Raw genomic sequence first — 15,795 nt, forward strand, 5'->3', positions numbered from 1 at the left:
CTGTGCATATTACTATAAACCAGTAAAACCACTATGCAAAAATATAGACGTTCCTAAAAACAATATAACAACTATGTGATCCAGCAATGTCACACTGGGTATACATCTAAAACAATTTAATTTGGGATATCAAAGACAAAGCTGCAGGCTCAAGTTCACTGTAGAATTATTCATAGCCAAGACATGAAAGTAATCTAAGTCTACTAATGTACAAATGAAACAGAAAATGTGCTGTAGAGACAGTTTGGAATATTATTCAGCTTTAAGAAAGCAGGGAATTCTACCTATTTCAACAAAAATGGATAGACTTGGAAGATACTATATTAAGTGAAATATGTCAGTAACAGAACAATTATTTCATGAATACGCTTACATGAGAAATCTACAATAGTCTAAATAAAACTACAAAGAGTAGAATGCTGAGTGCCACGATCTGGGGAAGGCAAGTGGGGAATTATTACTCAATGGATATGTAGGTTTAGTTATTCAAGGCCCTAAAGATCTACTGTACAGCATTAATATGCATAGCTAACAACACTTAATTGGATGCTTAAAATTTTGCTAAGAGGATAGATTTCATGTTGTTATCACAGAAAATGCAAAATGGGCAGGTAGGAAGTTTCTAAAAGTGTGTGTGCTTACAGTTTCACTTCTGTCCACATACCTGTACTACCAGTTAAATCTTTTACATCAGTGACTGCAAATAGGTTTAGCTAAACTCCTGAAGGAAAAGGAGTTTTCACATAGGGTTAGAAAGAAAAAGCAACAGAGACAAAAATTAGAAACATAAACAATAAAGGGTTTTGGAAATATTGAAAATAAAAGGATAAAATAAGAATATATCAAGTAGGGCTGGAGAGATGGCTCAGAGGTTAAGAGCACTGACTGTTCTTCCAGAGGTCCTGAGTTCAATTCCCAGCAACCACAAGGTGGCTCACAGCCATCTGTAATGAGATCTGGTGCCCTCTTCTGCCAGCAATCATAATGCTGTATACATAATAAATAAATCTTAAAAAAAAAAAGAAAGAAAGAATATATCAAGTAGCTGGGCAAGGTGGCTCATGCCTTTAATCCCAGCATTTGGGAGACAGAGGCAAATGAATCTCTGTGAGTTCAAGGCTAGCATGGTCTACATAACAAGTTCCAGAACAGCCAGGGCTACATAGAGACCCTGTCTCAAAAATAAATAGATCAATAAATAAAGGAATTTAGCAAGCAAATGGAAACAAGAAAATAAAGATTATGAGAGTTGGGAAAATGCTTCAGTGGGTAAAGCATTTTCTGTACATGGGTGAGAACCTGACTTTGGATCTCCAGAACCGAGAAAGGCCAGGCATGGTAACACATGTCTGTAACCCCTGTGCTACTACAGAGAGATGGGAGGCAGAGATAGGAGAATTTAGCATACACGGCTACCACCAACAAAGAGACCCTGTCTCTAAATAGGTAGAAAGCAAGGACTAACACCTGAGGTTGTCCTCTGATCTCCACATGTGTACACAAGAAGTGCACACTTACACTCAAACACATAAATGTGCACAGACATATCCATACACTCTACACATAAAGGATAAGTAATAAGTAAATGACTAGATAAGTAAATTAAAATGGAATTGAGGCCAGAATGCATTAAGCAACAAGGCAAAAAGGATACTTTATTTAAAATGCCAGGGAAGTTATGAGAGAGAGAGAGAGAGAGAGAGAGAGAGAGAGAGAGAGAGAGAGAGAGAGAGAGAGAGCGCTATATCCTAAAGAGAATACAAAATAGAACTGCCAATTTATCAAAGAAAGAACTGATGATGTGAGGATGTGAGACTGGATTCACTATTCTCACATGCTCAGGGAGATAAGATGGACTAACATCCAATATCAGTTTTGCTCCCAGAATAGATATTTGTATTTGAAATTTTGAGAACTCATTCTCACCCCTCTACTTTTCTCCAAGATGTGGGATTTAATAAACATCTGCCTTTGGAACAGTGAGCAGAACCTTTTCCTAAGATGCTTCTTTGCATTCTCCCTATCCTTCTTTTCCACATATCACCTATCCTACTTATCTTACTGTTTTTCTCCTCCTTCCTCACTGCCATTTACACAGGGCAGGCAAAGAGAAGACTTTACTCTTTACGAAGATACAACAGAATACTATATTATCTGGTAACATACTTTAAGTAGAAATCCCTCTAAATCCCATACTTTCTTAGTAGCTTCAAATTTATGTAAAACCTAAGTTCAGGAGCTTGAAATACCAATATAAAGCTATAATTCATTTATAACTCTGTATATCCTATTCTGGATTGAGTTAAAACTATCATTTCATAAGAAATGTTCCATTAGGAAATTGTGGAAAATTATGACATAAAGCTAAGATTTCCATTGAGAAATATGAAATAAATATGACAACATGGAAAAAGTAAAATAGAAGGACATTTTAAGTTATATTTAAGATTAATAAAATGTGGGGCTAAGGAGATGGCTCAGCTGTTGAGAGCACTGGCTGCCCTTCCAGAGATCCTGAGTTCAATTCCCAGCAGCCTCATGGTGGCTCACAACCATCTGTAATGAGATCTGGTGCCCTCTTCTGGCATGCATGCATACATGCAGACAGGACACTATACATAATAAATGAATAAATCTTTTAAAAAAAGATTAACAAAATGCCTGCTTTATGAGAAGTAAAAAGAATGGCATTATTTATTCAATAAAATACAATGGTTTATTAATTTTCAATTAAAATTAAAATGCAATGCACACATACTACAGTGTGTGTATGATGAACTTAAGTTTTATAATTTCATGATTGGGAAGAATTTAAATTTTGTATAATCATTATGAAAATTAATTTTTTACTCATATGAAAATGACAATAAAAGGAGCTTTATTATTTAAATATCTAGACAAACAAATATTTACTCTCTATTATTCTTAATATTTCATTGATTCGTAAACATTTTTAAAACTCAGAATTTGAAACTATTTTACCTTCATGTGGCATTTCAGAGGATCCAAACAACTGAACTTCACACTGCACTTTGGGCAAGATCTTAGTGAAGGGGCTCCAGTTTCAGACTGAATTGATGAGGTATTTTCATCTAAAATAAATTGAGGACTTTGAGTAAAAATTGATCTTTTAAAAAACTTAAATATGTTTAAAAAATCCATCACAGTTATTAAAATTTGTTTCTAATTAATCAATTGTTCTATGTGAGATGTCATACTTACTTGCTACTGTAAGCTGGGAGGAAGCCTCTGAAGGAGAATTGCTTGAAGATGATGGAGAGGAAGGACTTGCTTCAGAAACACTTGTATTGGTCTTTGGCTTTTTTGGATTAACACTGTTTACTTTGGAAGTAGAAGGATGTTTTAATCCTAATGAAGCTTGATCGATACCTACAAAGATTTGAACATCAGGAAAGATATTTACAAGTGCTTTAGTATAGAATATTACTTTTTAGAATTGCTATAAAAATGTCCTTAGATTTAAAATTTAGTAAAAATGCCTTGGAGCCAACTTAATGGAAAAAATTATATAATAAGAAAGCAGAAACTATACAAGGAAGCAGCTTCTTTGGATCATATATATTTTAGATTCACAAAATAAACTTGATGCAGGAAAACTATAAAGATACTTTCAAATAAAGCTATCCATTAAAGGAGGCAGACTGAGGGAAAAAAAAAAGCACGAACCCCACAAAACCTAAAGCAACAACAATATAACAAAAAAGAAAGAGAAATAAAAGGTAGATAACTTTCTCTGAGCTAAGTTCTTATAAATGAGTTTATGTTTTGGTGATTAAATACATTCAAACTTAAAAAATACTCATTTTGCCGGGCGGTGGTGGCGCACGCCTTTAATCCCAGCACTTGGGAGGCAGAGGCAGGTGGATCTTTGTGAGTTCGAGGCCAGCCTGGTCTACAGAGCGAGATCCAGGAAAGGTGCAAAGCTACACAGAGAAACCTTGTCTCGAAAAACCAAAAAAAAAAAAAAAATCTGGAATGTCTTCAATGGCCTACCAACCACTATCCCAAGTTAATTAGATATAAAGGGCATTTCAGACAGGGCCATTCCTTTTATGTTTTATCTCACTTTTGTGATTTAAAAACTAGGGATTTCCTTGGGAGAAAGTTCTGTTTGAAAACTATCATCTTAGCACGCAAAGGATTAAATAATCCATGGTATCTGTCTGAGAAAGAGGCACAGACACAGGAAAAATTATTTTATGCCAAAAAATTATTTTATAAAATAACTCAAAATAAATTGTACTTTGTGACAAAGGCTCTAAAACCATACATAGTTTAATGCTCTCAAGTGTACATTCACAGGAGAAGCAGGAGACATATTCTTGGAAAGTAAGAGACTCCTCTGTCAAATTATGATGTTTTTTTTCATTTTTTTGAGATGACAGAATTCTTTTCCCTATCATTAGAGGCTATGGTTACTGAATGATTGATTACTGCCAGCACTTGAAACTGACTTTGGTTTCGTTACTTTAATGTTTTTTAAGATTCCTGTGTCACTTGAATAATCAATAAATGTTGGCATTTTGCACTAGGTAGTATTACACAATATGCTAGGTAATAAAAATAGACCATTTTAATATATAAGGTTTAAGGATTTATTTTTTTTTTTTTTTTTGGTTTTTCGAGACAGGGTTTCTCTGTGTAGCTTTGCGCCTTTCCTGGAACTCACTTGGTAGCCCAGGCTGGCCTCGAACTCACAGAGATCCGCCTGGCTCTGCCTCCCGAGTGCTGGGATTAAAGGCGTGCGCCACCACCGTACATGCATGTTGGTGCATCTTTGTGAATGTATGTTACATGTCTTCAGAGCCCAGAAGAAGGTGTCAGATCTCCCGGAGCTGGAGCTTCAGGTGGTTTTGAGCTGCCTAACACGCCATGGGTGCAGGGAACCAAGCTCAGGTTCTCCAGAAGAGCAGCAAGGGCTCTTAACCACTGAGCCATCTCACCAGCCTCCTAATAAATAACTTGTGAAGCACAGGGATATCTCAATTCAAGAAAATTACTCTGAGATAATGAGTTTTAAATACTGATCCTTCAAGTTATTAATTTTCTTTGCTTTTGGTCTTTGCTATTCCCTACTTTCAAGTCTTCCTATTTACACAAATAAAAACGAGCAGGTGGACCTAGTTAAATCCAGTGGATCACACAGCAAAAGCAAAAACAAACAAAAAGACAAAAAGTGGGATGGGGACTTCGTTAGAGGACTAGGGGGTTGATGGGGGTGTGACAGGTATGGGGTAGGAGGGAATGAATGTGGTCAGAATGCATTGCATACATGTGTGAAATTGTCCAATAATAAATTGATGAAAAAGAAGCTTTTTTATTTTTTTGGTTTTTCTCCGTGTAGTTTTGGTGCCTATCCTGGATCTTGCTCTGTAGACCAGGCTGGCCTTGAACTCACAGAGATCTGCCTGGCTCTGCCTCCTGAGTGCTGGGACTAAAGGCGTGTGCCACCGCCGCCGCCTGGCAAAAAAGAACCTTTTTGAAATTAATTAATTTCTGAGATGAAGTCTTACTTTGTAGCTCCCGCTATCCTGGACTTTGCTGTGTAAACCACACTGGCCTTGAACTCACAGAAATGTGTATGTCTCTGCTGGTATTAAAGGCATGCACCACCATGCCTGGCTAAAAAAACAAGTATCTTATTCTCATAAAAATCCTATTTCTCTTCTTCAAATTCAAGCTCAAATCTAATTTTCCCTAAGAATCTTCTATGGTCATCCTAGACAAGATGTGCTTTCAAACATATCACATATTTATAATTATTATGGTAAACTTTAATAAACCATTTAAAGTTTATAAAACAGCTTTCACTTTTCTTATTTTTCCAAACTCAGTAAAATTCTAAGATGAGTAACATTATCTCCAAATGGCTCATATTTGGTCCAGAGAATGAATGTATTATATGAGAAACATAAAATGATACTTTAACAATGTGAGAAAAGTGAAGTGTAAGAAGTTAGGTGACGCCGGGCGGTGGTGGCGCACGCCTTTAATCCCAGCACTCGGGAGGCAGAGCCAGGCGGATCTCTGTAAGTTCCAGGCCAGCCAGGGCTACCAAGTGAGTCCCAGGAAAGACGCAAAGCTACACAGAGAAACCCTGTCTCAAAAAACCAAAAAAAAAAAAAGAAGTTAGGTGACTTGATAAAGCCTACACAAATCTGTATAACCGAAGTTTAAACCTGTATCTTTTACTCCAACTTTGACAGTGTCTATTATTCAGGACAAAGCTCTCCTCTACAGTTTAAGACCCTTCTGTTGAGACAGGGTCTTAGCCCATGCTGACCTTGAACTTGCTATGCAGCCAAGACTGGCCCTCAAACTCCTGGGCCTTCTGGCTCCACTTCCCAAGTGACGGAATTTCATGCATGTGCCACCACACCCAGTGGGAAATCTTTAAATAGTGAATAGGAGTTACTATCTTTGACTTCTAGAAGCTTCACAAATTGAGACTTGTTCTAGGAATGAGATCATGTGCTTAGTAAAATCAAATTTAAGACAACTATTTCATTTCCCTGTCTATTTTGCTACCTGGACATAGGTTAATATCAAATGAAGTATTTATTTAGCAAAATGAGAAAATATTTTGTCGCCCAAATCACTAAATCCCTTTTCATTCATTTGATAAAATGTACCATACTGCTTATTAGTAAGTAAAAATTCAAAAGATAATTATGTCCCTCTCTAGTGAAATATATCAAGTTAGCTAATAGAGAAGCTACTTTATTCCATTATAGGGAATTCCTTTTTTATCTAGGCAACATTCTTCCACTATCATACTAATTTATTCTACATTTACGAAGAATTTTGTCATGGTAAAAAAAAATTTCAAAAATGAGTTTTCTTTCAATTGTCCAATTTCTGCTCCTTCAATGGGTATGTACTAGTCATATGCAAATCATTATCTCTTTAGTCCTGTCATACCACTCAAGTATCACATTTAACTATCTCATGTGTATATGTCATTTATTATATAGAAAGTTTACTAAGAAATAAACTAAAGCTATGCAATTTTCATAAATTAATGGTCTCTGAATAACAAATACATTTGTTACAGAGTATTTAAGACATCAGGTGACTTCTCTGATTCACAGAAATTATATTAAGATTTCACAGCTCACAGATAGTTCTAAATGAGAATAAGCTCAGCCAGGTATGGTGGTGAATCAGCCTTTAATCCCAGCACTAAGGAGGCTTTCTGAGTTCGAGGCCAGCCTGATCTACAGGTTGAGTTCCAGGACAGCCAGGGCTACATAGAGAAATCCTGTCTTGAAAAGTCAAAAAAGGAAAGAAAGAAAGAAAGAACAAAGGAGAGAAAGAAAGAAAAGAGGGAAGAAAGGAAGGGAGAATAAGTTCCAGTAGCACACACCAGCTAAACTAACAGAAAGAAAGAAAATAGTCTAAAATAGTCTATTATTAAATAATATAAGATTGTACATGAAAAGCATTCAGGAATGACCAGCTCTATTTCCATCTTATATGCAAAAATAACATGAAGGCACCGGGATCAGAAGAGAGCTAAAAATATATGTGTGTATGTATGTGGGTGTATTTGTGGAAGTTAGAGGATAACCTGCCTGAGTCAGTTCTAGCCTCCTATCTTGTGGGTTCAAAGATCATACTCAGATCATCAAGCTTGGCGACAATTGCCGTTATTTGTTGAGCCATCCTGCTGGCTTTTAAAATCTTTATTAATTTGTTTATTTAATGTGCATCTGTGCATGGCATGGAGTCGACTCTCTGCTTTTACAAGGTGGGTTCCAGGGATCCAACTTAGGCTATCTGTTTGGCAGCAAGCACCTTTACCTGCCGAGCCATCTTCAGGCCCTGTATAGAAATCCTATGTGAACATTAACAAAGTCTCTTTTTATAGATTTTAAGAAGAAATACTAAATCCAACCTTCTGTACTCTTTTTCAGTATGCTGGAGGGTGGTGTATCCTTGGTTGAGTCTAACTGTAAGACAGAAGAAGCACCTGGATCATCTTGTGATGAAGTCTTTGAAAAACTCTGTAAAACATTAAAGATACTTTGTCAATTATTAGAAATGTAAACCAAACTGGATGCTAGTACTACAAAGACAAGTTAGAAAACACAAATCCAATTACTACTCTCTGCTAAAATGAGCTCATACTGGGTGAGAAGCATATTGGCATTCTTCATTATTTTTGTAATTTTTCTGGAAAACTAAAAATGAGTTGTAAAAATTGTTAAAATAAAAAAAGTGATAACACTAGCAAGGTTTCATTTTGGTATAACTTTTCTGCAAGAATATTTTAGCAGCATCTACTAAAGGCTTTCAAAAATACATGTCCAGCCAGGCGATGGTGGCGAACACCTTTAATCCCAGCACTTGGCGGGCAGAGGCACTCTGTGAGTTCGAGGCCAGTCTGGTCTACAATGCAAGTTCCAGGAGAGCCAGGGCTGTTACACAGAGAAACCCTGTCTGAAAAAAACAAAAACAACACAAAAAGTAGTTATCCTCTGATATAATCATTCCACTTCTAAGAATTTGTGTTAAGGAAATGAAAATGTTAACAGAGTATTTATAATAGCAAAATATGAAAACCTGTGTGTTCACCAACAGAACAGTTAAATAAGTTTGACAGACGATTAAGCATCATCATAATTTTGAGGAATACACAATGAATGACAAAGAAATATATTTTCAATACAATATTCAGTGAAAGATGAGGAATAGTTATCAAATCTAGGTAAATATGGTCCTGAATGGCAAACTATACTATCTATAGAAAATAAAAATCAAAACATAAAATATATTTCCTTGTTTCTAATTCTTTTCATATACATAACTTTCACAATAGGAACATAAAGATTTTGTTTGCATGTTTTATGTTTTCAAGTTGAGAGATGATTAGGTTGTAAGAATTTTACTTTCTTACTAAATATTTTTTTTTTAATTGAGGGAGAGGAGATGAAACAGGGTTTCTCAATATAACCTTGCATAGCTTGGGACTGACTATGTAGAAGAGAGTGGCCTCTTCACCCTCCTGTCTCAGTCTCCTGAGTGTTAGTAACAGCCATATGCCAGCATGCCTGGCTTTGTTACTGAATTTTCATATAAGTTTGTTAGGAAGTTACAGAGACAGAGACCGGAGAGATGCTGTCTCAGTGGATAAGAATACTTGCTGTTCTTGCTAGGGACCTGGGTTCAGTTCTCAGAACCCACATAGAGGCTTACAACTGAATACAACCCTAGTTCCAGGGGATGTGACACTCTTTTCTGGCTTTTGTAGGTACCAAACACATACATGGTGTACATACATACACATAGACTTAATAATTCTAAAGACAGCTATTGAAATTACCTAAATCAGCTGGGCAGTGGTGACCCATAACTTTTTTAAAAGTATGTACTGAAATGTATGATCAGATATGTGTATAAACCTCTGGGTTAATATGGTTTGAAATCCCATGTCTATTAGTTACTAGCTGGCCTTTGGAGAATCATTTATGTTCTTTGAGTTTCAGTCACCTCAACCATAAATTGGGAATAATAGCCTGCCTCACAGGAATGTCCTAAGGATTATATGAGAATTACATTTACACATATTAACAGCTTCCCTCCAAATGTTAAGAATTACCACTAATTCTTACTTCTATGAAAAGTCTTTTGTTATTGCTCTACTTGGGGGGTTATTTTGTTTTGTGAGACAGAGTCACACTATGTGGTCCAGTCTAGTCTAGAACTCATTATGAGGAGATTGGTCTCAAACTCCCAATCCTCTTGCCCTTAGCTCCCCAAGTCCTAGGACTACAGGCATGGTAACAACCATGCTGGCTTAAAATGTTTAAGAACTAAACAATGAAAAGGGTTTTGAGAATAAACAGCCATGATTTGTTGGAATAATCGTCCCATTTAAGAACACCTAAGTTTACTCTCTTAAAAAGTTGATTTCCTGTGTGTTTCCTCGTTACTTGATTCTTTCTGTAGCTGGATAGAAGCTTCTTAGTTTTATGAGGTCCCACTTTTCAATTCAAGTCTTTTCCTATACCTGTATCACTTAGGGTACTACCTATATTTTCTTCTGGCAGTTTCCATGTTTCAAGTTGCAAATTGAGGTCTTTGATCCACTTTGAGTTAATTTTTGTGCTGGGTGATAGATATGGGTCTAATTTCAATCATCTATATGTGGATATCCAGTTTTCCAGAACCATTGCTTAAAGATGCTAGCTTTTCTATGATGTGTTTTTGGCTTCTTTGTCAAATACTAGGAGTAGAATATGGGCTACTGGGGCTGGGAAAGGCAAAGGGGGATAGTCAAGACTTTGATACAAAAAATTCTAGGTAAAGTAGCCACTGGATTTGTAGTGTTGACTTTAATATACCGGGAAAAGCTGTATATAAAAATCACAAAATATATTGATTTTATTGCTATATAATTGTGTCAGCATAATAGTGTTCTTTAACACAATGAAATAATTTTAGTTTAAAAATGAAGCTGAGTGTGGTGGCTCATGCTTTTTAATCACATTACTCAGGAGGCAGAAGCAGGTGGATATCTCTGAGTTTAAGGTCAGCTTGGTCTACATAGTGATTTCTAGGACAGCCAGAGATACATAGTGAGACCCTTTCTAGAAAAAAACAAACAAAAAAGAAAACCTAGGGCTGGAGAGATGACTCAGAGGTTAAGAGCACTGGCTGCTCCTCCAGAGGTCTGGAGTTCAATTCCCAGCAACCACATGGTGGCTCACAACCATCTGTAATGAGATCTGGTGCCCTCTTCTGGCCTGCAGGGATATATGCAGACAAAATGTTGTATATGTAATAAATAAATCTTTTTTTTTTTTTAAAAAGAAAGAAAACCTTAAGATAATGACATTTTCTTTGGGTAATTAGCTATGGTATTTAGCTATGACCATTTTCAATTCTAGCTGGATATATACTATCCAATGTGTTTCTGAATTAACTGTGAAGTTAAAAAAATACTTACAGGTTTAGACACAGTCTGAATACCAGAACTCTCTGAAGATTTGGATTCAGGATGAAATCTAGGCAAAGCAGCCACTGGATTAGGTGATGGATTTCTATAGTGTCGATTTGCAGGCTTGAATATATTTGAAATAGCTATACGTAAAAAAAAATATATAATGAACATATTGGTATACAACTGTGTCAAATAGTTGAATTTAAAATGAATAGTAAGGGCTTAGCCATTAAGCACACCCACTGCTCTTGCAGTGGACCATGGTCAGTTCCTAGCACCTATGTCAGGTGTTTAACAACCATATAGTATATATACTCCGTTTCCAGGGGATTCAATGCCCTCTTTTGCTCTTCATGGGTACCTGTACATACATGGTGCACAAAAAACTCACACAGGTACAAATACATACCCATAAATAAACAATTAAACAAATCTATAGTAGTAAGACAGTACAGTAATACTGTACCTGGATTGAGTGAGTCATTCTTTAGTCCCTTTGAAGATGAGCCAGGGCTACATCTGTTCAAAATATCTACAAGAATATTTAAAAACTCATTACTGAAACGAAACACAGTAAGATAATGGAAAACTGTCTAAAAATAGACATACACAACCAATGATAGAAATATATTTATTCCTCTTAATGTTGACAAGATTTTAAGACTCAAGTTCTTGTTACTCAAAAATCAAGCCCATGCCCAATCCTCATGCCACATTTTACACCTCTAGATGTCTGGAAGTTTCATTATGGACCAGCTGACTGGATTGCTTATCTCATGATTCTCAATATCATTACTTGAGCTCTGAAAGGAAAATTATCAGATAACAGAGTAAGTCAAACCTAGATTTTATTATTTGATTAGTTTCAGTGGTTAAATACACTACTCTAGAAGTCAATTTGGGCCTGACAGGATACTCTTAGATCATTTCAGACTGTTATCTCTTGTCCCTGTGTGAATGTAATTTTCTGATTACTGAGGAATCATATTTAAATTTAGAATTTTAAAATTTGATTAAAATTTCTTATCACAAGAAGGTGATATCTAAGTTATGGTTTCTATTGCTGTTGATAAAACACCATGACCAAAAGCAACTTGGAGAGGGAAGGGTTTATTTCATCTTACAACTTGTACTCCATCATTCTACCTCTGATAAAACTGTATAAATGATGAAGCAGTTATCTGGATATGAGAATCCTTTTCAGACACAAACAATCTAAGCATTCCAAATACTTCTTGTTCTGCACATTTGAACTAAAAGGAGAAAAGACAAAGAATTAACAGGATACTTGAGTTCTTTAAAAACTAGGGGGTGCACTCTGTCCAGGGAAGATGGGCTAACTGAAAATCTTCACCTTTCCCTCTATTCATCCAAGTTGAATGCCCCAGTCTTATCCCCAGCTCTGTAGCAGACCATCTGAGGGCCTCTACACAGGCCTCTATGCATTCTCTGCCACCATTCCCAGAGAACTAAGCAGATCCTGGTGGTACACACTGCTTTCATCCTCTTGTGGGATTCCCCTGCCACTCGCTTAGCCCATTCCCATTCCCTAAGTATCAGATCTCAATATCTAGAAACATATTTTACCTGGAACCCTCAGTGGCCATACCAATCAAGACTCCAGAAGAATTCCCTACCTGGCAATAAGAACCAGAGAAGGCCAGGACTACACAGAGAAACCCTGTCTTGAAAAAACAAACTAAAACAAACAAAACAGACAGAGGAAAAGAAATCAAGGAAGAAAACCTGCACCCAACAAAGACAAGAACAGATATCAACACCTAGAATTACAATCTTCCCAAACCCAGGTGCCTGGACACCCACATAAAAACACAATAACAGCCAGGACAATATGTCTCTTCACTAGAGCTCAGCGACCCCACTATGGGCCTTGGATATTGCAACATAGCTGAAGCATAAGAAATAGACCTTAAAATAGCCTTTATTAATATGTTAGCAGTTCTTAAAGAGGAAATGAATAGATTCCTTAAAGAGCCTATGAAAACACACTGGAAGGAAATGAATAAAACTCGGAAATAGGCCGGGCGGTGGTGGCGCACGCCTTTAATCCCAGCACTCGGGAGGCAGAGCCAGGCGGATCTCTGTGAGTTCGAGGCCAGCCTGGGCTACCAAGTGAGTTAAAACTCGGAAATAGAATCAATAAAGAAAACCCAAACTGAGGGAAATCTGGAAATGAAAAAATTTAGGAATTTGAACAGGACCCTCAGAAGCAAGCCTCACAGAATACAAGAGATGGAAGAAAATCTCAGGCATTAAAGACACAATTGAAGAGATAGATACGTGGGTCAAAGAAAATCTAAAAATAAATCTAAACATAAATCCTGGCACAAAACATGCAAGAAATCTGAGACACTATGGGAAGACCAAATCTAGGAATAATAATAGAGGAAGGAGAAGAAACACAGGTCAAAGGCACAGAAAATATTTTCAACAAAATAATGGATAGAAATTTCACTACTCTAAAGGAGATATCTTATCAAGGTACAAGAAGAATACAGAACACCAAATAGACTGGACCAGAAAAACATTCCTTTTGGCACATAATAATCAAAACACTAAACCTAGAGAACAAAGAATGAATATTAAAAGCTGCAAGGGAAAAAGATCAAGTAATATATGAAGTCAGACATATAAGAATGACACCTGACTGCTCAATGGAAACTCTAAAAGCCAGAAGGGTCTGAATAGTCTACAGACTCTAAGAGGCTACAGATGCCAGCCCAAACTACTATACCCAGCAAAACTATCAATCACAATAGATGGAGAAAAAAAGACATTCCATGATAAATCCAAATTTAAGCAACATCTATCTACAAATCCATCCCTACAGAAGGTGCTATAAGGAAAACCCCAACCTAAAGAGGTTAACCACACCCAAGAAAACACAAAGAATAAATAATCCCAGATCAGCACATCAAAAGAGGACATACACACACACACACCACCACCACCACCACCACCAACAACAACAACAAAATAACAGAAATCAGGCCGGGCGGTGGTGGCACACGCCTTTAATCCCAGCACTCGGGAGGCAGAGCCAGGCGGATCTCTGTGAGTTCGAGGCCAGCCTGGGCTACCAAGTGAGTACCAGGAAAGGCGCAAAGCTACACAGAGAAACCCTGCCTCGAAAAAACCAAAAAAAAAAAAAAAATAACAGAAATCAACAAACACTGCTCATTGATATCTTTCAACATCAATGGTCTCAATTCTCCAATAAAAGACATAGACTACCAGAATGGATGGAAAAATAGGATCTATCCTTCTGCTGCATCCAAAGAACACTCCTTAACATCAAGGATAGACATCACCTAGGGTAAAAGGATAGAAGAAGATATTCAAAGCAAATGGAACTAAGAAGCAAGCTGGTGTAGCCATTTTAATATCTGACAAAATAGACTTCAAACTAAAGCTAACCAGAAGAGATAGGGAAGGACACTACATACTCATCAAAGGAAAAATCCACCAAGGACACTGCAATTCTCAACATCTATGCATCAAACACAAGCGCCAAATTCATAAAAGAAATACTGCTACAGCTTAAATCACATATTGGCTCTCACACACTGATAGTGGGAAACTTCAATACCCTACCTGACCAATAGACAGGGCATCCAGACAAAAACTACACATAGAAATGCAGGAGCTAACTAACTTTATAAATCAAATGAACCTAACAGATATTTACAGAACATTTCACCCACACACAAAAGAATATAAATTGTTCTCAGCACATCATGGAACTTTCTCCAAAACTAGCCACATATTCAGACATACGCAAGTCTTAACAGATACAAAAAAATTAAATAACACCACTGCATCCTATCTGATAACCATGGATTAAAGTTGGATATCAAAAACAACAGAAAACTTAAGAACTCATGGAAACTGAACAACTCACTACTGAATGGAAAAATGGGTCAAGACACAAATGAAAGACTTTCTAGAATTGAACAAAAAAGGATATACAACATACTCAAACTTATGGGACAGAATGAAAGTGGTTCTAAGGATAATTTCATAGCACTAAGTGCCTACATTAAAAAAAAATGGAGAGTTCACACTAGTCACTTACCTGAATGCTCTAGAACAAAATGAAAAAATTATACTCAAAAGGAATAGATGGCAAAAAATAATCAACTAAGGGCTGAAATCAATAAAAATAGAAACAAAAAAATGGAGTCAATGAAACAAATAGTTCTTTGAGAAAAATCAGTAAGATTGGCAAACCCCTATTCAAAGTAGCTAAAAAGTGAAGAGAATATCTCAATTAACCAAATTAGAAATGAAAAGGGGGACATAGCAACAGACACCAAGGAAATCCAGAGAATCATAAAAATATACTTGAAAAACCTATATTCTACTATATTGGAAAATCTAAAAGAAATGGATAATTTTCTTAATAGATACCACTTAGCAAAGTTAAATCAATGTCAGATAAACAATTTAAACAGAACTATAATCCCTAGTGCAATAGAAGCAGTAATTAAGTCTCCCAACCAAAAAAAAAATGCTGAGACCCAGATGGTTTTAGTGTAGAATTCCACAAGACTTCCAAAGAAGAGTAAACACCAATACTCTTCAAATTTTTCCACGAAATAGAAACAGAGGAACATTGCCCAATTCTTTTTGAGGCCATTTACCCTGATACCCAAACCACATAAACCCAACAAAGAAAGAGAATTACAGACCATTTTCCCTTATAAACATAGGTGCAAAAATTCTCAATAAAATACTTGCAAACTGAATCCAAGAACACATCAAAAAGATCATCCAGCATGATCAAGTAGGCTTCATCCCAGAGATGC

General features: G+C 36.4%; 1 protein-coding gene across 4 annotated transcripts in view; it reads right to left on the reverse strand.

Annotated features, from left to right (window-relative positions):
- The window catches only part of Znf280c (zinc finger protein 280C), a 64,730-nt gene that overhangs the window by 31,333 nt on the left and 17,602 nt on the right, over positions 1-15,795 (reverse strand). For all 4 annotated transcript variants that reach the window (XM_052739103.1, XM_052739075.1, XM_052739082.1 and 1 more), the window contains 5 exons: positions 11,433-11,498; positions 10,973-11,106; positions 7,919-8,027; positions 3,223-3,390; positions 2,983-3,092 (listed from right to left, as the gene is read on the reverse strand). In XM_052739103.1, coding sequence (XP_052595063.1) covers positions 2,983-3,092; positions 3,223-3,390; positions 7,919-8,027; positions 10,973-11,106; positions 11,433-11,498 — 587 coding nt within the window. The remainder of the gene's footprint in view (positions 1-2,982; positions 3,093-3,222; positions 3,391-7,918; positions 8,028-10,972; positions 11,107-11,432; positions 11,499-15,795) is intronic.

The sequence above is a fragment of the Peromyscus californicus genome, unplaced genomic scaffold, assembly GCF_007827085.1.
Source record: "Peromyscus californicus insignis strain IS unplaced genomic scaffold, ASM782708v3 Scaffold_10__1_contigs__length_136768540, whole genome shotgun sequence".
NCBI lineage: Eukaryota > Metazoa > Chordata > Mammalia > Rodentia > Cricetidae > Peromyscus > Peromyscus californicus.